At 49.8% G+C, this 25036-nt stretch overlaps 10 protein-coding genes across 10 annotated transcripts; 4 read left to right on the plus strand and 6 right to left on the minus strand.

The window, feature by feature from the left end:
• Positions 1-229: 229 nt before the first annotated feature.
• Pdw03_1407 (Divalent cation-transporting ATPase (P-type)) lies at positions 230-496 on the minus strand (the record flags this gene model as incomplete). Its single annotated transcript, XM_014679614.2, has 1 exon — positions 230-496. One exon carries the CDS (start codon positions 494-496, stop codon positions 230-232), a length of 267 nt encoding a protein of 88 aa, XP_014535100.2.
• A 776-nt stretch (positions 497-1272) lies between these two features.
• Pdw03_1408 (Metallophosphoesterase) lies at positions 1273-2724 on the plus strand (the record flags this gene model as incomplete). Its single annotated transcript, XM_066099894.1, has 4 exons — positions 1273-1387; positions 1439-1896; positions 1995-2278; positions 2370-2724. 4 exons carry the CDS (start codon positions 1273-1275, stop codon positions 2722-2724), a joined length of 1212 nt encoding a protein of 403 aa, XP_065957621.1.
• Positions 2725-4717: 1993 nt separating this feature from the next.
• Positions 4718-5912, minus strand: Pdw03_1409 (D-amino-acid oxidase; the record flags this gene model as incomplete). Its single annotated transcript, XM_014679612.1, has 3 exons — positions 4718-5021; positions 5080-5820; positions 5884-5912. 3 exons carry the CDS (start codon positions 5910-5912, stop codon positions 4718-4720), a joined length of 1074 nt encoding a protein of 357 aa, XP_014535098.1.
• Positions 5913-6387: 475 nt separating this feature from the next.
• Positions 6388-7923, plus strand: Pdw03_1410 (Tetracycline resistance protein, TetA/multidrug resistance protein MdtG; the record flags this gene model as incomplete). Its single annotated transcript, XM_014679611.1, has 1 exon — positions 6388-7923. The coding sequence occupies one exon, from the start codon at positions 6388-6390 to the stop codon at positions 7921-7923; it is 1536 nt and encodes a 511-aa protein (XP_014535097.1).
• A 1283-nt stretch (positions 7924-9206) lies between these two features.
• On the plus strand, positions 9207-10650 carry Pdw03_1411 (N2227-like protein; the record flags this gene model as incomplete). The annotated part of the gene is made up of 4 exons (XM_014679610.2): positions 9207-9284; positions 9339-9590; positions 9650-10022; positions 10076-10650. 4 exons carry the CDS (start codon positions 9207-9209, stop codon positions 10648-10650), a joined length of 1278 nt encoding a protein of 425 aa, XP_014535096.2.
• Positions 10651-11454: 804 nt separating this feature from the next.
• Positions 11455-12111, plus strand: Pdw03_1412 (Fatty acid hydroxylase superfamily protein; the record flags this gene model as incomplete). The annotated part of the gene is made up of 2 exons (XM_014679608.1): positions 11455-11573; positions 11640-12111. 2 exons carry the CDS (start codon positions 11455-11457, stop codon positions 12109-12111), a joined length of 591 nt encoding a protein of 196 aa, XP_014535094.1.
• A 1243-nt stretch (positions 12112-13354) lies between these two features.
• Pdw03_1413 (Reverse transcriptase, putative) lies at positions 13355-15181 on the minus strand (the record flags this gene model as incomplete). Its single annotated transcript, XM_066099895.1, has 1 exon — positions 13355-15181. One exon carries the CDS (start codon positions 15179-15181, stop codon positions 13355-13357), a length of 1827 nt encoding a protein of 608 aa, XP_065957622.1.
• Positions 15182-17550: 2369 nt separating this feature from the next.
• Positions 17551-19509, minus strand: Pdw03_1414 (Reverse transcriptase, putative; the record flags this gene model as incomplete). The annotated part of the gene is made up of 1 exon (XM_066099896.1): positions 17551-19509. The coding sequence occupies one exon, from the start codon at positions 19507-19509 to the stop codon at positions 17551-17553; it is 1959 nt and encodes a 652-aa protein (XP_065957623.1).
• Positions 19510-20136: 627 nt separating this feature from the next.
• On the minus strand, positions 20137-23224 carry Pdw03_1415 (E3 ubiquitin--protein ligase pub1; the record flags this gene model as incomplete). The annotated part of the gene is made up of 10 exons (XM_014679607.1): positions 20137-20236; positions 20300-20695; positions 20752-20889; positions 20945-21238; positions 21297-22548; positions 22619-22752; positions 22816-22921; positions 22987-23025; positions 23108-23130; positions 23205-23224. 10 exons carry the CDS (start codon positions 23222-23224, stop codon positions 20137-20139), a joined length of 2502 nt encoding a protein of 833 aa, XP_014535093.1.
• Positions 23225-24076: 852 nt separating this feature from the next.
• Positions 24077-24910, minus strand: Pdw03_1416 (Nucleotide-binding, alpha-beta plait; the record flags this gene model as incomplete). The annotated part of the gene is made up of 4 exons (XM_014679606.1): positions 24077-24226; positions 24284-24371; positions 24431-24687; positions 24830-24910. The coding sequence occupies 4 exons, from the start codon at positions 24908-24910 to the stop codon at positions 24077-24079; spliced, it is 576 nt and encodes a 191-aa protein (XP_014535092.1).
• Positions 24911-25036: the final 126 nt, after the last annotated feature.

Genomic DNA, 25036 nt, shown 5'->3' on the forward strand with positions numbered 1-25036 from the left:
TGGTCCTAGGTACAAAGCCATAAGCAACCGCAAAAAAAAAATTCCAATTTCTCTTCCAGGATGTCAAGGGGTGAGTATAATATCTAGAGAAAGATCTTTGGGGGTGGAAATTGTCTTTGATTTTATTCCTGGATTAATTTGGAAAGTGGAACCTTGTTATTGCATGTGCTGAATCTTTTTTTTTAAAGATCTAGATGGCTCAAAAGTTTCTGCCTTTGTCTTGCTGGATCTACACCATGCGTGCTCCTGTTGCAGGAAGCGTCGTTGGGCACCGAGCTAAAGTCCAAGCATGGCAGGCTGTTTTTGAAGTCTTGGCCTCTTTCTTGGCCTCTTTCTTGGCCTCTTTCTTGGCCTCTTTCTTGGCCTCTTTCTTGGCCTCTTTCTTGGCCTCTTTCTTGGCCTCTTTCTTGGCCTCTTTCTTGGCCTCTTTCTTGGCCTCTTTCTTGGCCTCTTTCTTGGCTTTTGTCTTGGCTTCTGCCTGCGGTTGATAGGACATTTCCCTTTCTTAAAGATTGATAATTTAAAAGGGTAGATATCTACAAGGGCTATCTTCAACCACATCAGATGCAACAAATCCTTTATCACTCAGGTATACCATCCAGGGTCTCCTTGCTTACGTTCGGATTTAAGGTCTCAATTTATGCTTTGTCCGGGGTGCTAGCCGAGTGGGTCCCAAAGTGTAAATGTGATTGGTCAGCCAGTGAGTTGCCAACAAAAGTTCAAAGTCGACCCACTTCGATGGTAAAAGTATCCTCTTGGCCATGACGTCCAGTAAGTAGCCTGCATGATGCCCAGGTGCTAAAATGTGATGATAGTTCCATTAACCCCGACAATTAGAGTGAGACTGCTTGGCGCTTAAGGTGCCAGTATTCGCGGGTATTACCATTGTCGACGGAGGAGCCGGAGATAAATAATTCATCCTTTGCCTTTGTCATTCTTGGCACAAATGGTTTTGCATTCGCCCTAATGATAGTTCCAAGGGCCAATCAGCAAACTGTTTTTTTCCTGAGTATGTTCTTGGTATGCGTACCATGGACTGCACAGGATTTCCCGGCTCTCCTCTCTTGCTCTGGCCGCAGCAGCGCCGTTTCTGTAAGGTTACGTCATGCTCCCCACGACGAGCAATCTCTATGGTACATTCCGCTACGTTTTGGACAAGCTGCTAGAAAATCGTATGGAATCTGGCAACACATCTTGAGAGCCGTAGGTCTTCAATTTCTCCAATTGATCTTTCGCTACCGTGCATAGTCTAGAATTGAGTATACAACGACAATGTCAATCCGCAGGCCGTCCGCGCATCAACGTCGTGCCCGACATGAAAAATTACGATTTACTGAGAAGGGCACTTTCCAAATATCAGTTTTTGGCGATTTACATTTTGCTGAAGGTACGATGATAGACTCGAACTACTGTTTCGGGACGCTAACTATATTCAAAGATGATGAGGCGGATAAAAATTCCACACGGGTCATGAACAGCGTTCTTTCGTCAGAGGAAGTGCAACTCGTGGTACTCAATGGGGATTTAATCTCGGGTGAGGCAACGCAAGGCTCCACCAACCCTAGTCTCTACGTTGATCGGATTGTTGCACCACTAGTCGATCGTGGTTTACCATGGGCATCGACTTATGGGAACCATGACAGCGAGATTAATCTGGATCCCGAGGAGATATTTCGTCAAGAGACAAAATATCAGAACAGTTTAACCCAGAGAAGGGTTTGGGGGTCTACTGCCGGCATCACGAACTATTACCTGCCAATCTTTTCACATGAAGCCTCGGAAGACAGTACTCCAGTATTTATATTGTGGTTTTTCGACAGCCAAGGTGGTCATTTTGCCTTGACAGAGAACGAAGAGCGCAAGTCAGTCCCGAGACAGAACTGGGTAGATGATGCGGTAGGTATCACAGCCTGGATGGAACTCTAGGGCTCCGACATCTTCTCGGACTTGATCAGAGATTTTAAGTTGGGTTTTCATAGACTGACTTATGACAGGTTGTTGAGTGGTTTCTAGAAGCCAATTCAAACCTGTCATTCACCTACGGGCAGACTATCCCATCTCTCGCCTTCGTCCATATCCCAGTTCATCCAATGCGCGCATTTCAGGAATCTGGCGTCAGCCCAACCCGAGAACCAGGAATCAATGGGGAACGAGTCCAGGAGCAAGGCTATGATGCCGATGCCGGCTATCAGTCTCAAGACTTCCCACTAATAAGCGCTCTGCTGAATACCACGGGGCTGGCTGCGACTTTCAGTGGCCATGATCACGATAATGACTGGTATGGATTCCTTTACGCTAGACATCCTCTCCTTGGCTCAAAGTCACAACACAAAAGATGGTGGTTGACTAATCTCCTTTCTTTTTGATAGGTGCTTCAAGTGGGATAGTAAACTTCCTGGTCTCAATGTCACGGGAAATGGGATGAACATGTGCTACGGCCGGCACACGGGATATGGAGGGTACGGCGAATGGGCGCGTGGTGGAAGACAGATTTTGTTAGATCAGCGGTCGCTTGGGGATGATGTGCGGACTTGGATTCGGATGGAAAATGGGTTAATTTCAGGCGATGTTCATCTCAATGCGACATACGGCCAAGATCGATATGGGTTATCGGAGAAGAGGCTCATCGAGCAACATAGTGGTGGTCTTTCTCCTTCTCCTCAATACTTGGGTGTCATCTATTTGTGGATGTTTCTTTTTTCTGGACTGATATCTAGGGTTTGATTTATGGTAAATGATTCAGTGTTGTCAATAGAAGTGGGTAGGGCAACAAGTCCCATGAATTAAGGGATTGGTCATGATTCGCTTTCTGGGGATGTTGTGAGCGTGTAAAACCGTGGAGTCACACAGTTCCCCTTGCCTCGAAGATAGCTGGTAAGGCCCGATCACCTCAACTTGGGGCTTTTTGCGAGAGAAAAAGAAAACAAAATTGAACGAAAGCTGTGAGACGAAGAGGTCGCTCTTGGTGTTGATATGAGGCCGAATGGCCATCAGTGGCAGATGTGTCTTGTGCCTTGTGTCTCAGCCGCTGAGCGGATCATTGTTTTGGAAAACGGGTGATGTTCTCTATGGTCGTCGCATTATGAGAGCTCAAGGACTGCCTGCGCCGGCGAAGAAAGTAGCAAATCGGTAAGGAGTAGTTGTGTTTTCTAAGCGCTCGCCCCTAGCTCACTTCAAGCTGCAAGTGTTTATTCCCCCGATCGCAGCTGGTTTGCCTCTGTCTTCCAGGAGGGTTCACATTGACTTACCATCTGAATCCCACCATGATCATAGAGTGAAATGAGACAGGGGTCATACACGAAGTATGGTCTGGACCTGCGAAACCCCGAGAGATGAAACACAGCCCTGTCTCAAAAGAGAACTCTCCCACCCCTGACGTCAGAGACCCCTGGGCCCCACCTCGCTGCCCCAGTCCCACAGGTGTGAACCAAATGCGGTCATTGGAAGAAAGATCTTAGGGCTTTTAAGAGCGAACATCAGGGCTGAATGTGAAGAACCAGATTAGACCCTGAGTAGGGAATTAGGGGTGTTAATCATTTACCTAACACAAGAACTATAGGAAGAAATCACAAGATTTGAAGTATTACATTATCCCATATGGTTACCCTGTCCATACACAAATCATCGAATCTAAAAACCAAGAGGTCCCAAGTTCCCTATCTGTCGAATAGCTTGTCCCATCTTTACCCGCGTTATACAATATAGGCTTGGCAGAGTTTTGAGGGGGTCAACAATGTTTGTGCATACTATATCAAAAAAGGATGCTGTCCAACTCTTCAGGTTGAAGTATACAGTTGAGGGTTTTGTGTAGGATTGACGAAGAGGGTCAAGTCCAGCCAAACACGGAGATAGTCTCACGTCCCGTCGATCTGATAGACTTGTAAGCTCTCAATTCGCAAATTTAAATAAAGCATCTCGGAGTCCGGCTAACCAATGATGAAAATGGACAATGGCACAGCCGAGGATAGAAGAAGGCAGCAGGTGAAAGACCTAGAAAGCTCTGAGAATTTTTCTGCTCTCCAGGAATCCCAAATGAACTCTCTGGTATGAATCCAATTTTTTGTCGGTCCGGTCCCACAGATTTGAGTAGACGATTGCAGACGGAAATGGAGCTTCGCAAGAAGAGTCAACGTGAGATCACCATCGCAGAAAATGCAGTGAATTTGACCTTGAGGTTCGTAGTCCCCAACTATGCAATTCTGCTCAAATGGTTCTACCAGAGCTGGCTGGTAGCTGCAATTCATTGAATTTGATTGTTGATTCTTCCTTTGCGGTGCCTAAGAAATGAAACCTAGATGGATAGATTCCTTTAGTACAATAAGCAGTTCCTATATCCCCAATTCGTTCCGTTGCAACCACTGAAGCCACAGAAATGAAATTATTGGGAGTGTTGAGGATAATAGCATGACAGCGAACGGAGCCAACTAGGGCATCGACCTTTGGTTGTTGAATGTTTCTGTTCTGTGCAGGACCTTGGCTTCTGCTACATCTACGATATTCGCCACCTTTGTAGTTTAGCCCACAAAATTGGCCAAGGGCGAACTAACTCTCGGAGCATTCAGATCGCTAGGGCTTCTGGGGTCACGTCCATTTACGCAGAACTAGAAATCTTAGCCTTAAATGCAGATCGATTTGCTTGTACGCGCCACAGGCTGAATTTTGATTTTCAAACGTAACAACCGTTTTTCAATTGAATAAGAAATGCGCATCATCTATGCTACTCAGTACCAGAAAAGAACTCGTCGGCTTCCCTTGCCAATCCCCAACTGATTTTGTACCCATTTGCTCCCGCACCGTAACAAGAGATCAGGGGAAGAGGGTTCCTAGTATGGTCCACTAACTGCCCCGTGACAAAATGCAGTCCACCACGTCTCATTGGGCGCCGAGCAACGTAGACTTGCTTTATATCAAACCCATTCGTCGAAGCCAGTTCATCCACCTGCTCGTCAATCATTTCTGGGCATAGATCTCTCACCCTCTTTAGAACAGCGTCAGTTGAAGCATCATCAATGTCCTCAGACCTGATGAGCGTTAGAATCACTCCACCCTAGGGGGGGAATAAATGAATTCAAAACGTACCAGTTATGAGGCTCCTTCGTCCCACCTATAACAGTCCCACCACCCAGAGGTCGAGGTATAATGACCGTAGAGGAACCATCACTCCAATGGTGACTGATAGTTTTGTCACAGTGATTCGAGACGATGATGAATTGACCCCGCGAGGGGAACGACGCGGGATCTCCAAACCCCCTCCCACTTGCATCGATGACAGCCGAAACAAGACCGCTCTCATCCTGGGATTGGTTCTCCCGATAGACAGATAACCCCTGCTCTAGGCCCGTCAAATGAGCTCGAATGAACCGAGCCCCTTGCGCCTCTGCACGCGTCTGTAACCACTTCAAATAAACGGGCGAGTTCAGGACCCAACTGCGGTAGGTTACGGCTAGCTGGATAGACGGATGTTGAGGGGGGTATTCTGTAGGGTGAAGAATCCGAAAGTCCGGCCATGCGGTGTAGCCATTTGCTTCTGCTAGGAACGAGGTTGCGTCGGCCATGTCGAAATATTCGACCGCGGGAATAAAATCCACGCCGGCTTCCGGGTGATGTTTCGCGATCTCCTCGAATTCTTGGTAGGTTTCTCGCATCCAGCCCTGTTCTCTTCGTTCGTCTTCTGTTTTTGCGGGGGTGGGGCGGAAATGTGCCCCTGCCCATGGAGAGGCGTAGTCAATGCCAACGTCTCCCGGCAACTCTCTCGCAATGACAGTGACTTTCAAGTATCTGGACAGTTTGACTGCGATACTGAGACCGATGACACCGGCTCTGGTTGAAGTACTGTTATAATTGACGAGAAAAACAAGAAAAGAGGGTAGGCTTGTTTCTTACCCGACGATGACAACATGGCCTTGACTCATCTTGATTGATCTCTGTCTGCCAAGCTATAGTGGTATTGATGCGACATTGAACTGTTTAAAGAGCTCAAAGGTTGAGAGTGAGTCATCTAAATCCTTCCGACTCGGGAAAGCCATACCGAACAGTCATATTGGGGAATTGTGGCTGTTGAGTTGTAATCACAGTAGAGGAGAAATTGCGAGTGATTGATTGGACGTTCGAATTCCATGTGCCGAGGCATTGTTGTGTAAGTGATAGGGTGTTTTGGTCTGGACCGTGTAATGATGACTTGGGCCTAGGGGCTGTATGCGCCTTTAAAAAAAGAACATGTACACTGTAGAAGATGAATGAGACCAGAATGACTTCTCTCAACGTCGGTCATCGAGATCCAATCTGCAACTTTCCCCCGTCAAACGTGGCGCGAAAGCGGTGTGGATCCGAATGGATTCGCCATTTCAACTCCGAACTCACCTCTTTGCACGGCTCCAACGTCTAGATATGGTCGCAATCACAGGGAGGGACAGACAGCCTGATACTGCACATGTGGAAATCGACCCTGTAGATGAGAATACAGCTCTCCTAGGGTCCAGCAAGATCAGGTATGCCGATGTGTCCGCACAAGACGCTCTGGACAGTTCGTCAGGGTCGGATGACATCGACGAGGAGAATAAACCCTTACCCAAGTTCCAAATCCTGCTGCTCTGCTATGCACGCGCCGTCGAACCCTTGGCCTTCTTCTCCATTTTCCCCTATGTCAGCCAGATGGTACAGGACAATGGGGGCGTGGCAGACTCGGACATCGGCTTCTACAGCGGACTCATCGAGTCAATGTTCTCGCTAACGCAGGCCGTTGTCATGATATTCTGGGGCCGAGCAGCCGACCGCCTCGGCCGCAAGCCCGTCCTGGTTTCCTCCTTGTTCGGCGTGGCCGTGGCGACCGGCCTCTTTGGCCTGGCAAAGACCATACCACAAATGATCTTATTCAGGTGTATTGCTGGCATCTTTTCTGGGACAATCGTCACCATCCGTACTATGGTGGCCGAGCACAGCACATCCAATACCCAGGCCCGGGCGTTCAGCTGGTTTGCTTTCAGCGGGAACTTGGGTCTTTTCCTGGGCCCTTTATTGGGTGGAGCACTTGCTGACCCAGGGAAACAGTACCCTGGTGTTTTCGGCACTGTCGGCTTCTTCGAGAAATTTCCCTACGCGCTCTCGAGTTTGGTGGTCGCGTTTATCGGAGCCACCGCTGCCGTTTCTAGCGCCTGCTTTGTTGAAGAGACGTTGGAGAAGGAGCCGGCGGTGGTGGACAATGATGGAGAGGAGGCGGCATCCAATGCGCCGACCCAGAGTGGTGATCTATCCACGTGGCAGCTTCTCAAGTCGCCAGGGGTTGGTATGGTCCTTTACACGTACGGGCATCTCATGGTTCTCGCCTTCGCTTACACCGCCATCATTCCCGTCTTTTGGTTCACGCACGTGAGCCTCGGAGGGTATGACTTTACCCCTCGGCAAATCTCTTTAATGATGGGTCTGAATGGTGCCGCACAAGCCACATGGCTCCTCCTGGTGTTTCCCCCATTGCAGAGGAGGATAGGATCGAATGGAGTGATACGTCTGTGCGCTTCTGTTTATCCGTTCTTCTTTTTATCCTGCCCTCTTGGCAATGTCCTTTTGCGGATGGGCACAGACAAATCCGTCAAGGCCTTTTGGATTATTCTGCCAATCACGCTGGTGATGGGCTGTGGAGTTAGCATGAGCTTCACGGCTATTCAGCTCATCCTGAACGACGTCGCGCCCTCGCCGAGGGTACTGGGCACGCTGAATGCGCTAGCCATGACTGGCATTGGCGCGCTGAGAGCCTTCACCCCGGCTCTGTTCACCAGCCTTTTTGCCCTTGGAGCGAGGACACAGCTGGCTGGGGGTCATGCCATCTGGATACTCATGTTCATACTTGCCTCGGGTTTATCGGTTACAACAAAATATCTCCCAGAGCCCAAGCCCCCCGTTAAGCGCCAGAACAGCCAAGCGAGGTGAGGATGCTCTGAACCGCCGAATGAACAGCACTATCAACAACGGCCTAGAAAACTTGGTGCAGGGAGAGCTGCTTATTTTGGCTTGTGATTTATCAAATTGGTAGTTCTGTTCCATATTTGTTTCTTGGACGTTCAACTGCTGTACATACATGGGCCTGTATCAATACGAAAAAAAATGGAAAGCATCCTATCTGAGTGAAGAGTGCCCTTTCAGTTCGTTTCTGTATAACGTCACTCATCGATACATCCAACTTCTAATTCTTCAGTTTGCATGTTTGTATGAGAGATGCAAGTAGTAAACATCTGTGCAGACGGACTAGTTACTGCTTGAGTTGGTGGGAAAGGCCCCTCGTGCAAAATCAAGTAGCTGCGCGCCCGCAACAATGTACTCGTAAACAACACTGGCGTGATATATTTCCACCGTCACTGCCTGGCTGAGGAAGAGGAGATCAAGTTGGCTATTTCCTGCTCGCTCAGCTCCTATTGATACACGTGACTCAAGGTCAGTGATAGTAAGTAGTAGACTTCGTATAGGTGCTCCTTGTAAGTGCCCGGCTGTTGTTCGCACGAGGCTAGACACGAGGGTTGGCTAGCTGCTTGCGCAGGTGTCAATATTGTGTATCAGAATTTATCCATTCTCTTGTTTCAAGCATACTTGATAATTGTTGCCAAGGTTGAAAGTAAGCAATTAAGTCCTTTCTTTACACTATTGATTTCGTATCTGTCTTTCTACATTCTCCTTTAACTAATTCAAGGGCTGCGAAAATTGAGGGTATAGCTGCGTTGTATTCATTTGCCTTCAATATTGGGTTGCCATACAAAAGATACTTGATCCTGGTGGTGTTGGTGGGCTTGGCATGATCATTTTGCATTTCGTTTCAATATGAACGAAACGTCGAAGTATCGCATTAACCACGACGATGTACGATTGGACCTCGGTACAGTAGTCAAATTTTTCGAAATTTCCAATCACTGGTTAAAATGACCGAGAAGGCTTTCAATATCACAATTCGATGTTGTTGCCACCGCAAGGAATCCAAAAAGAAACCGGCTAGCAGATGGTGCCTTATTCTATCACCCGAGAACCCATCGTACTATCCATCCAAACTCCTGCATGTCTTCTGTTCCGCAAATCCGCCCACGGCCAAGATTTCCGGGCTTCTTGGCACCGAGGACCTTGAGAGGGTGGCCTGGGCAAGGCTTGGCAGTCACTCACATATGGGTTTACTGCGGCGCTATATTTTCCTTTCAATCGTTCTTTTTCAATTCTCCATTTCTCAGAATATGCTGCGTGAGGCATTCTTCATCTGCATATGCGTGGCATGGGCGGGATTTGCCATTCATCTCTCGCCGTGGATTAAGGTCAGATTATTGTCCTGAAACTGATACCAAATACTCAGGACTAACATCCAGTAGGAGATCTCCCACAAAGTTGAAGCTTACACTACTACTGCATCTCAATACCCAGTGCCATTTACCACACACAATGAAGAGCACACGCGTCTATTGCAGAGTCTTGAGCGATCTAGTGGGAAATGGGACTCTACCCACCCTCGACATCGACTGTTAACTGCCTTGTATGGCTATGACAGCTACAAAGACAAAAACATAGCGGAGGTGGATCGATGGAGGAATCTCTATAAAAACGTCCCCAAGCGGCAGCGAACGGTAGGATTTTTCTTCTTTTCTTTTGGCGGGTGTTGAGCAGGTTTGGCTGACTGGAATAGTTGCTCGAATCAACCATTCACTACACGCGTAAGCTCAACACAATGGAACACCTGCTCGACACAAACAATGAGCTCGCCAGATCCATTGTTGACTATGGTCTTTCGTTCTATAATATCAGTCAGTCTGAGCTGGACGAATTTATCAAAGAAAGTGAGGCTCAGCAGCGGTCCGCTGATAAGACTAGCGTCTCTCAGGGAATGAAGCATTTTGTGCGTGACTGGGCAGATGAGGGTAATGAAGAACGCCAACAATCCTTTGGGTGTATATTGAAATCGCTCGCTCAGATGCCACGGACGAAAGATAGACCCTTGCGAGTGCTGTTACCTGGGTCTGGATTGGGAAGATTAGCACATGAGGCTGACAAGCTTGGAGGTGAGTACCGAATTTCCTATCCAGGAATCTTTCAATGGTTAATCAGATACTAGGCTTTGAGGTCACTATGAATGAATGGTCAACATACATGAACCTGGCATACCGTTATGTATCCAGTGTGTCCGTTCCCGACAGTGTACACTTTCACCCGTACATCGACTGGTGGTCCCACCAGGCCAAAACCGATGACCTCCAGCGCTCAGTTACGTTTCCAAACCAAGTTATCGAACCATCATCTGTCTTGCTCGTAGAGGGAGACTTCACCACGGTGTTTGCAGAACACACAGGCCAGTACGATATAATCGTAACCTTGTTTTTTATCGATACCGCGCGGAACCTAGTCACATACCTTGAGACTATCCACAGACTACTTCGTCCTGGTGGTCGTTGGGTCAACCTCGGTCCTTTGTTGTATGGCACTGCTCCATTTGTGCAGTTATCACTGGACGAGATTGTGACGTTAAGCGAGAGCATGGGGTTTGAGTTCCAGGAGACGGATGCCACAATTGGAAATGTCACCCTGCCTAACGTGCCAGTGCGAGGGTTGGAGGTGGCATATGGCCGAAATGGGCGTGGGTTAAATAAGAATGCTTATCAGGCGCAGTATTGGGAGGCTGTGAAGCGCTAGAAAGCGAAATAAATCTATTTGATACTTTGCCTTCTCTTGGAAGTTCCAGCAAAGTGACTGTGTATAGCTAAAAAAATCATCTGAATTCAGCTTGGTGATTCAAGAACTGGGAAATGAAACGGGATAGGGCTACGCGTCTTTGCTGAAGCAACATAATATGTCGCATGATACCCACCTAAGGTAGCCACTAAGATGAAATTCTCTTCCCACAGCCAATGTAATGATGCCCCTTTTACCCTAGCTTGCATTAATCAGCTAGCGCAATCAGCGTCTCGGGCACAACTTTCCGCTGATTCCGGGGACTGTATCTCAACATTATCGACGCATGACAAAGACAGCTAACCATGCTAAGTGTTTGTAGTAAAATCAATGGATAAGAAATTCATTTTTTCCATCTCGGCTCGGACTTCGCATGAACAGGGTTTTGTCTAGCCCCTCGGACAATTGGCAAGTTGGGATTAGCAGGTACTGTCTGGTCTAACCTACACATGGTCCAATCCAAGATAGCCAAGGTATGTCCAAGAAACGCACAGCGCTCGCTAATTACAACATTCTTGTCCACCATACGACCATCCAGCCGAAGGCCAATTATTGTCTTGATACAACGAGACAACCCCCGCTGGCGCCAAGGCTCAGTGAGAACCTTTGGGGCACCAAGACTTCCTCTTTCTTGGCGTTGCAAACCCTACTATCTCAGCGGAGTGGCATGTATAAAGGGTCCGGTCCCTGTACAGCAAATCTCTGATTTCGGAATACATGCCATCGCGATTATACTGTGCCCAGCTGTCAAATCACCTCGCCAAAATGAGGCTATCCATACTTTTCATTGCACTCTTGACTTCGGTCTCATCCGCGGCCACAACTGAGGACCCAGGTCCATCTCCTACCGCTTCAATCGGCTGCGAGCCACACGGAGACCATTGGTTTGTTCCATCCCGTCATATCATGTGTCTATTGCTCGAAGGTGGTTAGTAACAATTTTCATACAGGCACTGTGACGGCCCGGCCTCAGCAGTGGTCACCTCAGTTATATCAACAACAAGCGAGGTTGAAGTGAGCACCACCTCTGCAGATGCTTCTCCCGCAGTTCCCAGTCCTACCGAGTCTATTGGTTGTGAGCCGCACGGCGACCACTGGCACTGTGATGGTCCAGCATCAACAGATGTCTCAGGTGCATCCACGACAAGTGAGGTCGAAGTGAGCTCCACTGCGGATGCTTCTCCTACAGCGCCCAGTCCTACCGAGTCCATTGGCTGCGAGCCGCATGGTGACCACTGGCACTGCGATGGACCAGCCGAGACGGCTAGCGCCTCCGTCAGTGCTTCTACGAGTGCTTCAACAAGTGCCTCCGCGAGTGCCTCTACAAGTTCTGGAGATGACACAAGTGGCGCCGGATCAACTGGAGTGCAAATTTCACTGCTTGTTGGATTGTCACTTGTCGCTGCTGGTCTGAATATTTGATTGTCAAAAATCTAGGAGATGTGAGGCTGTCTCTATTTAGGTGTGTGTGTGTGTGAGTGTGTGTGCGGGTAAATGTCGCTATCTCAAGACAAGGGTCTCAAACCAAAATGATCTCGCTCCGTACTTTCTTGTTGTTCTCCATTCGAATTTGAGAAACTTGTCTGATTTCAGTAGGAAGTTCTGCATTTGAATTGCCTATAAAGGCTAATTAGAACTTCACTCTACCCCAAAGCTATGAGTATCGCTTGATCCCTGAATGTGTTTAAGGACGAGACTAAGTACAGGTAGCTAAAGAGTTCTGGTTAGCATAGTACCTGAGTTCTATCAACTACTTGCAGGGAGTGTTCTACACTAACGGCATGCTACTGTATAGCAGTCTACCGCTAGGACCCATCCCGTCCAACATTGCATGAAGGATTTTCTTCTAATGGTGATTCATATACTGAATCTTTTGCAAGGACATCATAAGCTACTTTCATGGTAGTTTCTCCAATTTCGTATCTGCTCTGCAGCAACCACTTAACTAGGGGGTTTGCCTCTATAGCCTAACTGGTTTAATACAACTAATGCACATTCCGGTGCATGCCTATACATGTTCGATATAGCCATATGACCTAGCCAGGCCAGAAATTTCCAAGTTTTTGAAACCGATAGACACTGAAAAGATCAGAATTGGAAAAGTACCAAAGTACACTTACCGGCCATAAAGGGTGAATTTGGTCACCTGGCATATAAACCACTGGGATTGACACTTGAGATTTGTGGGAGAAATTTGCTCAATGTTCTTCCAATAACTACATCCATCGTGGCCACGATGTCGGGCTCTTTGCATCTATGATGATGATGATGATGATGAATTCATTGACCCGATTTAGCTCGCTTTACATACATGCTGCTATGCGGGGGTTGCGTCCCAGAGCCCGCTCCCGACGATAAATGGTGGTGCATTCCCAGTATGCAGATCCACCCTGTGAGCAGGACTCGATTTCTCGAGGTCCTGCCACCTGAAAAGTAAGGCCACAAACCGGCCGGCGTAATGCAAACAAGACAAAAGAAATGTAAAGAAAGTCAATCCATCTGCCCGGTGTAGATGGTTTCCCGTAGTCCCCGCGGGCGCAGAGTGTCCCCTTCTTTCTCTGCAATGCACCTTCCACTTCTTCACTTCTCTACCTCCACTTCTTCATCCAGCTCCCCGAGTCACCGAGTCCCTGTATCCCCAGGACTGCCAGGTCTACTTGCTGCATCACTCCGGCAGGTCGAACACGAATAGGTTCGGGTCATGGCGCCATGCTTCTTCGTCTTCATCGGCAGCGTGCGTTGTTCTCCATGTGCGTTGGTGTGAGGTGACCTCGGCGGACCTGGCGCCCGGCCACTGTGATGTGTTCCCTGTTTCTCCAACATTCGCAGTGTCTTGGGTTGGTTTCGGTTTTGAATCCTCCTCCCCCTGCTCCTTACCCATGGCGACCGAGTCCACTGACTGAAACTGTCCCAAGAGTCCCGATGCGATCATGAACTTCGCCACGATCGGCGCTGCCTTCACTTCTGTCAACATTGCTTGTTCTCCAAGCGTTGTCGACACCCCCTCCATAAACAATTCCTCCACCATCTCCGACCGCAGTTCCTTCAGAAGCGGGCACTCCAGCAAGACATGCTTCACACTCTGGTTTCCCAGGTCACATTGACAGCGCGGTGAGTCGCTTCGCTTGATTTTGGACAGATATTCAGCAAGTCCGATGATACCTGTGCGGAGTTGGATCAAAACTGATGTTGTCGCTTTCCGCAGGCCCTTCCAATAAGTCAAATTTGACTTGCTTGGCACCTCGATCATCCTCCTCGTCCTCCTCGCTGTCCTCTTTGATCCTCCCTTTGTCCATGCCTTCTCCCACGCGATCGTCGATTCTCGCTTCACACTCTTGCTCGCTGCGGCGGCAAGCCGGATAGATCGGTTGTGGTTGACATTGGTGTTGACATTGGTGTTGTCATTGGTGTTGGCATTGGTGTTGGCATTGGCATTGGTATCATGAATGTTGGTCTCGGTGGTGGTAGCTGCTTCTTTTGCATACATGTCTGCAGCCTCATTCCCCGGAATGCCTTCATGTGCGGGGACCCAGCGTAGTTCCACCTGGATTTTATCATTGCACCATTCCAACAGCCGGAGACATCCTTCAAGATATACCTGGCCAGATGGCATTCGTGGGTTTTGGATGGCTCTGAGCGTCGCCTGGTTATCTGTAAAGATGACCACTCCACTCTTAGCCAGACAGTCCCGCCATTCGTTGTCATCATTGAACCTTTCTTTGATGACTTCCAATGCCATCTCGATAGCACGTAGCTCGGCAGCGTACACAGTGGCGTCGTCGTCGGTCCCCATATTACACAGCCTGGCTTCATTCCGCCTGTATGGGTATGCCGGGTACACTGCGGCCCCAATGCCGCCTTGATACCCGCTCCCATCGGTATAGAGCCTTGCTGGTGCATAGAGTTGTTCGGTGGTTCGCTTGTGTGTGTTTATTGCTCGCTCTCTCTCCTCAATGTATACCCTTGGTGGCTTGGTCCATGGTGCCTGGATGTATGCCTTCCTGCTCTCCCAAGTACTCGCCAATGGCCCCAAGGGTGTAGTGAGGCAGCCACCCTTCTTCCAGGTTTGGGCCTCCATCGGTGTATACCCCCCCCTTTGCTTTTGCATGTGTCCTCTCTCCACTAGCATTGTTTTCGGCACTGCGTATGCCGGGCCTGTACGTATACGAATAGCAGCCAACTGGACTAGCCGGTCAAGCTGCTGCTGCATAGGTAGCAAATGCAGTTCAATATCCAGTGCCTCCCTAGCAGTTGTTTTGAAGGCACCGCTCATTAAACAGGCTGCCCTTGACTGGATGTTTGCAAATTGTTTCACGTAGCTTCGTTCTCTTAGTGTGCTGGTCAGCGGTGAGTGCCAGGCAGCTGCTCCGAAGAGCATCTGTGGGATCATCACTGCTTGGTAGATAGCACGCATAGCGGAGAGAGATGCTCCCCATGTGGAGCCAGTCAGTCCTCTTAGTGCTTGTAAACTGACGCCGGCCTTAGCAAGCATTTGCTGCCGGTGGTGCTGGAAAGTTAACCCTGGGTCTAGCCAGACCCCGAGGTACCGCTCCGCTGTTGTGGTGGCCTGTACTGTGGTGCCCTGCAGTACTAGTGGTGTGTGCTCTTCCCCCCCAGATTCCGGGTTAACGAAGTGGATAAGGGCATACTTCTTAGGATCGAACACCGAGGCATGCCTAGCTGCCCAGGCGTCGGCATATTGGCATGCCTTTTGCAGCTTTGAGATGGTTTCATGCTCATCCTTCCCGATGACAATGAAGGCAACGTCGTCTACCCATCCACTTGTCTTCACACCCTCACAGCCCTCTACCAGATCTGCATTGTAGATTAGGTAAAGGATTGGAGAGAGAGGTGACCCCTGTGGGATACCAGTTGGTGTTGGGATACTCTCTGACACCCCTTCTGGTATACGGATTCTAGTACTTCGGGATGTAAGGAATGCTTTCACCCAAGGTGCGAGCTGACCGAGTCCCCTTTTGCGGAGGTTGTAGAGTAACCTTTCGTGAGAAACGTTATCGTACGCTCCGGATACATCAAGTAGTAGCATGCTTGCTATCTTGCCTTTCCCCCAAGCTCTTCGTATCCGGCCGATGATCGACTGGATAGCATGGTCGACTGAGATTCCCTTCCTCCCGCCGAAATGGGTATCCGGAAGCAATTTGTATGTTTCCACTGCGTAGCTAATTCGTCGGGCAACCACTGCCTCGAGGAACTTGCCGAGTGTATTAAGAAGCGCAACTGGCCGGTATGACTTCGCAAGCTGGTAGTCACGCTTACCAGCCTTACGTAGTACCACTGTAATCGATTTCTGGAAGTGTGTTGGGTTGGTACCAAGCCGTATGCACGCGTTGTAAATTCGAGAGATGGTGTCGAGTACTGTCGGTATCTCAATAAGCTTATGCCATAGGGAGTTCGGAAGGCCGTCCTCTCCTGGCGCTTTGTCTGGTGGCGATGCTTTGACTGCCTGTTTGATCTCTTGGTGTGTGATCTCTGGGAAGCGGATTGGCCCTCGATTGATCTCCGTCGGATCATGGTTGATCACCTTCGAATCGATGTCAGAGAGATCTGCCGGTGGCGGTACTGGGAAGAAAGCTTGCTGGAAAGCAGCTGCTTTCTCTTCGACTGTCTCGGCTAGTCCCCCTGGTATCTTGATTGACGGCGTGACCCCCTGGTCATATGCCCCCTGCCGATTTCTTGCCCATTTGCTCATCCTCCACATACCGCCAGGACCCTCCTCGATAACCTCCTGTACCTTACGGCGGTGGTATCGACGGAGCGCGATCTTGATCAGCCGGGTCTTCCGGTTTCGTGCTGCTTTGTATAGCTCTTTGTCGTAAGGGTCCCCTGTCCGTTCGTGTCGACGGCGGAGCTGTCGAACTTCTTTGACTGCTTCCTGACACTCTGGTGTGAAGCTGGGATTTGCCCACTGCGAAGGGATCGCCCATGGTGTAGAGATATCGACTGCGTCGTTGATGATTTGGATGAATGCTTGGCACTCAGCCTCCACATCGTCGGCTGTTGTGAGGTTTTGGGGGTTGGTGGTGGTATTGGTGGTGGTGGTATTATTCGTGTTGGTGGTGGTGTTGGTGAGTTGTCGCTCGATGAATTCTATCAGCTTCTTGTCGTCTGTGGCCTTCCAGTTTCTCCTCTTTGGTGGTTCGTATGGCGGGGTACCGATGTCGATTGTTGTCACTACTGGGTAGTGATCCGACCCATGATCGGTACCGACCTGGCATTCAACCACCCTCTCTGCTAGTGTGTTACTGACAAAGGTGAGATCTAGGACCGATGCCTGCTCGTTTCTTCGCCATGTCGGTGATCCAGTCTCTGTCGTCAGTGACAGATTATGAATCCCCGCGATATCTAAAAGTCTCTCTGCTGCTGCGGTCGCTTTCGCTTTGGAACCTATTCCACTCCACGTTGGGTGGTGTAGGTTCATGTCCCCGATCAGGATATGTTCTGCGTATGGTCTCTGGGCAAGCTCTCTATTGAGCTTTTCCACCGTTTCACCATCGTCGTTGTTATATATGTTATGCATAAAGAGGTCTGTCCACCCATCTAGATGGTTCCTCCGCAGTTTCAGCAGCTGGTATCCTTTCGACACCGTCTTGCATGACCAGGAACCTGGATCGATCCGTTTCGACACGAACAGACAGACCCTGGCTCGTTCACCTTCCAACTCCTTCGGGAAGACTAGTTGGTGGGTGGCCTTGTTTGGGTAGTGGGTTGTTGTTGATTGAGAGTTGATCCAGGGTTCCTGAACCGCAATCACATCCGCTTTCTGGACTGCTTTGTCTGACAGAAATGAGGCCATGACTGGATGGGCGTTGTGTGCATTGTATTGAATTATTTGGAAGTAATTCATTGAGATGTGGTGGTGTTGTTGGTGTCTGTTCCTGGATCATCACTGTGCTCCGACGCATCATGGAACTCCTCTTCCGCATCTTCGTCGATTTCAGCAACTTTGTGTCGTACCAGTTGGTATCGCCGAGTCGTTCGGGGTTGTTCATCCATAACGTAGTCCTCCGCCATATCATCAGCTGGTGCTGTCATCCTCCTCTTCTTATATGACGTCTGGAGCTGTTTCTCCGGATCTGTCATGAACTGCATAGTCTCTTGGTTCTGTGACCTCAAAGAGCGAGCCGACTGGCTTACTGCTGAGGCAGTTTCAGCGAGCTCCTCTGGTATGATAGGTAGATCGTCATCCTCCGACGTTCTCGATCTAGTTCGCATCACATGGCTGGGCTCCTTTCTTCGTTGGGGCTTCTCCACCCCAACCTTTGTATACATCCTCCGAATTTCTTTTGTCGGATGCGATGCGTTCTCTGTCGGATGAGGTGCGTTCTCTGTCGGATGCGATGCGATCACCGTCCGATTCGATGTAGGTGCTGCCCGATATATCGTCGTGCGCTGTGCAGTTTGCTGCGGCGCGTGGATTGGGGTATCGAGTCCCTGTTGGGACTGGGAGGTAGTGGTACTACCCTTCGTAGTCTCCCTTTGCCGGAAGTGGAGTGGCACACGATGGAATAGAGGGCTGTTAGCCAGTGCTAGTCTTGCCCCTTCTTTCGCTGCTGTTCTTACTTCGCATGCGTCGCTCGTTGGCCTATGGCCTCCGCCACAATTGGCGCATTTCACTTCGACGTCCCCTTGCTTAGCACACTCCCAGGTCGGGTGTTGCTTCGCACAGTGGCCGCACTGGTATTCGTTTAGACACTGTGAGTGTACATGTCCTGGTTTCTGACATTTCAGGCATAATTTCGAACGGCCTTCTCGGCAGAAGCGGGTAGTCTGGTGCACTTGGTGCTGCCAGAGCGTACCCTGCGTGATCGCCTGGTTTGCAACCACCGGGTCGGTGAATTCAATGATGATAGAGCCTTCACGACGCTTGCCAGGTTTTACTAGCCAGCCAAGGTGGAGGATTTCAACCTGGGTATCACCCCATGAGTGGCTGTTTTGGCGTACCAGCTCCTTCGCCATCCCCGCCATCGACTCCTGTGTCAACAGCATCGTCTTCGTATCGATACCGCGCGCTACTACCCCCCATGTCGGCTTCCTAACATGTGCTGCTGGGCCGAATGATTTCAACCAGCCGTCAGCATGCTTTCGTAGCAACTCCGCACCGGAAGCGCTATTCGCCGTCATCTTCACATCCCCAGAGGGGAGAACCTTCGCCGCTAAGAAGTGGCAGCCACCACCAAGGGGGGCACTGGCTTTCCTCCGGGCGGCTTGCTCCCGTGTCCTCTCAGCCTGCTCGACGATCTCCCTTGGTGTCCGCCGGCGGAGGGTTTCGCGGGTGTCGCTGTCACGAATCTTGACGATAATCTCTCGATCTTCGCGGAGCTCAGCTGGCGAAACTCCGATCGAGGATGATCCATTGCTTGTCGGGAGAGATGGGGGGGGGCCGGAGCCGGTCCCTTGTCCCCATTTCTGGAGCCGTGCCCAGAAGGCTGCCGAGTCGTTCGAATTGCTTGTTTGTGTGGACGGTGTCGTTGCTGTTGCTTTGATCGCCGTCGTAGCTTTTTCGATGCTATCCATACGCTGGTCGAGTCGGTTGAGTGCCTGTTGCACCTTTTCCATGACCTGAACCTGCGGTTTGTCCCCCTTCAGGGAGTTCAGTGCGTATTGCTCGACGGATTTCACAAAGTTGATAATATATATCTCACCTCTTCCGTCATTTTCCATTGTGTTCAGCACCTCTCTAGCACTCTGAGCGAGCTCCTCCATGGTACTAAAGTGGTTCCGTGGTTTCTTGGGGGGTGCCTTTGAAAACTCTGTTTCAGGGGGCGAATTTGGTTTTCTTCCACCACCGGCGACAGCCATCCTTCAATTCCTATAAAATAGGATCAAAAGATAGAGCCGGAAGTTAGAAAGAATTTGAACTAATTTTGAGAGCCTGTAGGCCCTTGGTTGGCGAGATAGAACAAAAATTGAATCTGGGCAAAAAGAGTTGTTTTTCGCTCTTTGCATCTAGTACCAAGTAACCTCACAACCCAGGTCCACACATCACTAGCAGATCAATCGCAAAATCGGCAACACACAACACACAACAAAGCAACCGAAATAGGAGTAAGGCAAGGCCACACATCATATGACCGAAAAGAGCAGCTCTATTAAAGGAGTTGCGATAGTTTCGCAGTGCACCAAAAAAGGAAGTCAAGGAAAGCAAGAAAAAGGACGAGGGGTATAGAATGGACTTCATATTCCTAACCTTCAAGTCCTATATACTATCCTAATCGAGTGATCCGGAGAATCGGAAATTGAAAGTTGGTTGGTTGGCTTGTTAAAAAAAACGAGAGCGTCGTGGGTAGTGGGTTTACATTTAACAAACACCAGAAATCCAGAACAGGAGAGGGAATAAATCCTGCATTTCACGCTGCTGCAAGAGGGAAAGAGGGAGAGAAATCCAGGTACAGTAGAGGCAGAGTAAAGGTAACAGCAACAGACTCTCTATTCCTGTCCAAAGCCAAGCGTTTCCTCCACCGCGATAGACATTTTGTGCTCGAGGGCTTCGTGCGTCTTGTAAGGAGGGAGATCAAGACGGTTGAAGCTGTGTTGGGGAAAAACGTCAGCGCTGATACACCAGATACAAGAGCCAGCGTTGGATACATACCAAGTGTGCGACTTCGGCAGCGCAGAGGGATCGCCAGACTTCTCAATGGTAAACCGTCTGGGACCATCCGATCCCTGTAGATCCTTAAAGCCGTTGACAGGGATACGCGAGGTACCAGTGGTGAACTGAAGAAGACGGGACTTCTGCTCGGCATCCCAGGTGCGGACGATCTTCCAGAAGTTCTGGATAACCTCGTCCTGCTCCTGGTAGCCGCGGTAGTCGGTGTGCTTCTTCCAGTCTTCGACATCAATGTCGGCAATACCACCAATGAGCAACTCAAGTTCGCGCTCATCAAAGACGTTGACAAGATCAGGGGGAATAAGCTCGTTGAAGCCGGACATGAAGGCGTCGAACTGCTCCTCGACTCGCTTCATGATCTTCCATTCCGTTACCAACCTGCGATGTGGTTAGTGGAGTTTCATCAGGCTGGAGGCTGAGCTGGGTCTACTCACTCAATGTACTGTGGCTTGTTCTCGTTGGTGACGGGAATATCCCGGCCACCGGGTATCAAATCAATAGTGCGACGCTCGCCAAACTTCTCATCGTCGACCGAAAATGTGAGTTCCACAATTCCGTCAATATCATTATCCCTGCCATGAAGTTAGTGTGATTATTTCTCGAAATTAAACAACATATCGAACTTACAGTGTCCATGCCAAATTGCGGTGCAGATCCTCATCCACACCTTCCATATCTTGAAGACTGACTTTCTTCCGCAACATCATCTTATAGAAAGCTCCAATGAAGAAGGAATCCAAGAAACGACGGTGGAAGATAGCCAGACCAACCACTCGGCCGATGAACTTGAAGTAATTGAGATGCTCGGGGTTGACGCCCGAGTGGGGATTAATCTGCAAGGTATAATTATCGTGGGCAGAGTATTCGAAGAGACAGTAGAAAGGATTGAACATTTCATGGGAAAGGAGGAAGAAGAATTCACTGAGAGAGGTTTAGCAGGTTTTCATCAAGACTAGATAGTAGGAGAACGGGAACATACCGTGAAAGACCACCATAGTCGAGGCCATCTTCTCCATCGAACTTGATCATTAGGCGCTTCTTAAGATCGGATGCACTCTGGCGCATGATCTCGGCATACGAATCCTCAAAGATGTTATTGCGACGGACTTTGACGTGGCACTGTCCAGACATGATGCGCAAAGCGGGTTGGGACCGGAAGTAAATCAGCTTGCGGCGGAAGTCACGCTTATACTGGGGTACGCCCTGATCCAAAGAGGAGGGGAGTCGCGGATCATCCCAAGTAGTCGTCTTAGTGTTGTGGTCAACGAAATAAACTCGAGCAGTGTTGGTAAGACGCATCTCCCAGCCGCTGGGAAGAGGACCCAATTGGGATACAGGCTGCTGTTGAATGGTAGTATTGTTCGCTCCACCGGTGGTCTGTCCCTGTCCATACATGCGAATATACTGCTGCCGACGAGGATCGACCCACGTCGTCGTGCGCGTGTTGTGGTCCACAAAGTAGGGCCGTCCCTCGGGTGTCACCCGTCGTTCCCAGCCTGGTGGAAGCTCCCCTGTGCCTGCAGTGGTGGCTCCCGTCGCCATCATGGAGATTGCGGCGGCATTGGACCCGGCTGGGGCTCCAGTCGCGAGTGAGGTTCCTGCAGTAGGCCCGGGAGGTGGTGTAGGTATCTGCTGGGCATCTGGCAGGTTGGGTGAATTGGCGCCGGTTCGATCTTCGGGAAGCATTCGGCTCTGATGGGCACGACGTTCAAGCTGCATATTGGCTTCGCGCTGCGAACGCTGGGTATGCTCATTGTAGTTGGCCGCTGGTCGTGACCATGTGGTGGTGCGCGTGTTGTGGTCCACATAATATGTCCTTCCTAGATTGTCTTCGCGGCGTTCATATCCGGCAGGAAGTCGACCCTGGCTGTCCTCAAAAGAACTGAGATTGGCACGAGAGGGGGCGCCGGGTCCAGGGGGGTTGCTCGGGGCGCCATTCAACGCGGGAGGAGCGCCGGCAGGTGGACCAGTGGTCGAAGTGCGCTGGGCCAATGATGAACTTGATACTGCGGCAGGGGATGTATCAATAGTGCTGGGGGCAGCCTGTGATTGGGGTGTTGGCGCTGCAACCTGGGGCACAAGGCCGCTGGAAGTCGATGTCTGGGCCTGTTGACGTTGGAGTCCATTCTGATTCGGATGCGGGGTGGTAAGATTTGAGGATAGGTTGATGATCAATTTTCCGTGGACCACGAGGTTATCGTTCGATTTTTTCAGATCTCGAGTTAGCATTTCTGTGGGGGGTCACATGGCCGTCAGCTCAGTCCACGTTTTCTACTCGCGATCGGCGTTTTTCAGACGTACCATCACCACCCATGGACAAGTCAATGACATCGCCGATGCGAACATTGATGACTCCTAGGAAGCCCTGGTCCTTCTTCTTGAATTTCTTCTGGTCGAAGATCTGGATTGCAAGAATGCTGTCCTCATTGACTCTCCTGTAAAGATCCATGATTAGCAAGTTTGACCCTTTTCCCTGACAGCGGCGGGGTATCATGTACAAGTCAAACGGCTCATTCCAATAGGGATTGAGGGTCTTCTTGATCACAGAAGTTGTATGTGTTTGCTCTCCTCCAACAGTAGCCACAGCGAATGGATCGGGGAATCCTAGAAAGAAGTGGTCAGTTCAACCCCGCAGCACTCGATCAACCGATCTGAAGGAGACAACATACGGAAGACATCGCGTTTGTACAAGCCGTCAGCCGCGATAACTACATAGCCAGAGTTGTTAGTCGTGTACGGATGCGGAACCCCGCAGCGTCCCAAGATGATTCGACGGAATGACAGTCTTACTCGTGACCCGGAGATTTGGCTGGCTACAATTAATGTTAGCGGATGATCTGAGAATCGAGTCTCGATCGGAAGAGTGCCAAAGAGGAGTGCAACTTACGCTGGGAGATTTGACGCCATAATGCTTTACAAGCGCCGATCAATCACGCCCAAAGAACAGCGCGGGCGCGCACATTCACGAGGGGGAGAAGGACCAAACCGAGTTCGCCCAGGGTAAAAGCCTGGAAAGCGTGGATAGGTTGGAGATTCGCAGGTTTGGTGATGGTAAGTGTTGAGAGAGGAGAAGGAAGAGAAAGGGAAGGGTTAGGCGTTAGGTGCGCCCGGGTTTGTATGGTGCAGGTACTTGGACTACGTATTAACTATGTACGGGATACCCGGTCAGGACTTCCTGGGGCTGAGCACAGGAGAATTATAACGTTAGATTATCATTTCGCACTAATTTTACTACGTTAACTATACTAAACTAGATAGCCCTTGAAGATCTTTTTTTTTTCTCCAAGTATCCTTCTTCAGCATACGTAATAGAGTACATTCAGCGGGTGTGGGCGGGGTACAAAGTGGCAATTTGATATGAATAGGAGATGGTATGGGAAAGATCCCAGCTATCCCCGTTGTTCCAGTTGTTCCAATGTGACCTTTTGACCCTTTAACCTTTTGTTTAGGCAACCAGATTCATATCTCAATTCGATGCTCTTTTGTATACCATCAAGTCCCATAGTATGTTCCCTGTACCAAATATACGCATTCTTCCATATATCAGCAAACCACTATACAATACACCCCAAAGCCAATAACCAAATCTTATCACAGAATTTTTTTTTTTTTTTTTTTTGCTAATTCTTTGCCCGGAAATTATTGTACAGCACAGTTCCCACAACTCCAAACCCACACCTAGAGAAAATAAGGAGCGGATCAGGTCTTGAATTTAGACACCAGACCCGGGATTTCGAGAAGTACCCGCAAACAACACACTTAGTAGGGTGTAAAACCACGTCCCCGGCCCCGGTAGGGGGCACCACCACGATATCCTCCACCACGAGGGAAGCCACGACCACGACCGCGGAAGCCACCCCGGCCACGACCACGGTGCATGCCAGGCAGGTTGGTACGCTTGGGAACAACCTGTTATTTCGATATCAGCAGTTGTAGAGAGAATAGTACCGGCAATCGTAGACCGACCTTCAAGTTGCGCCCGCGGAAGACACTCTCGTTCAACACCAGAGCCTGAGCGACCAGGCTGGGTTCCGCAAATTCAACGTAGGCATATCTGCAGCGCGTTGTCAGCACGGATCCTTATTATTTTCCTTCCACCTATTCAGGTCTCACCCTTTGGGCTGGCCAGAGAACTTGTCCAGCAAGATGGTAACTCGGTTGATAGAACCACAGCTCTGGAAATGAGCCTGGATCTCCTCCGGCGAAGCACCGTAGTCGACATTGCCGACGAAGATACTACGCGCATCAATATCTTCCTTGTTCTCTTGAAGACTCTCGCTCTGTTGGTCGAGGTCGGCTTGCATCTCGCGCAGCTTCGCAGCCTCGGATTCCATCTCGGCCACTCGTCGCTTCATGGCCTCAATCTCTTCCTGTGTGGATCAACCATGTCAGCTGGGTAGGTCTTTTATATGAGGGAAATTATGCGACGTGGGTATGAAAGAAATGACTCCAGGATCTCGAACAAAGAGTGAATTGCTTTCAGTGCGGCGGAACGACCCCGATCACGCCTACCTCATCATCTGCACCATCTTCCTGGTGTGGAATCTGCTCCCCCTTGATCTCCTCTGGAATAGCCTGACCTTCAGCAGCCATCTTGTTGACAGAAAAAGGAAGGTATTGGGGTTCGGGGTATTCGAAGGGTCGGTGAAAGCGTCGGGGGTACCGATGAGGGGAGCAAGTCAGAGCTCTCCGAGGGTTGGTTCAATCGTCTTGCGCCAG

Source organism: Penicillium digitatum, chromosome 5, assembly GCF_016767815.1.
Source record: "Penicillium digitatum chromosome 5, complete sequence".
Taxonomy (NCBI): domain Eukaryota; kingdom Fungi; phylum Ascomycota; class Eurotiomycetes; order Eurotiales; family Aspergillaceae; genus Penicillium; species Penicillium digitatum.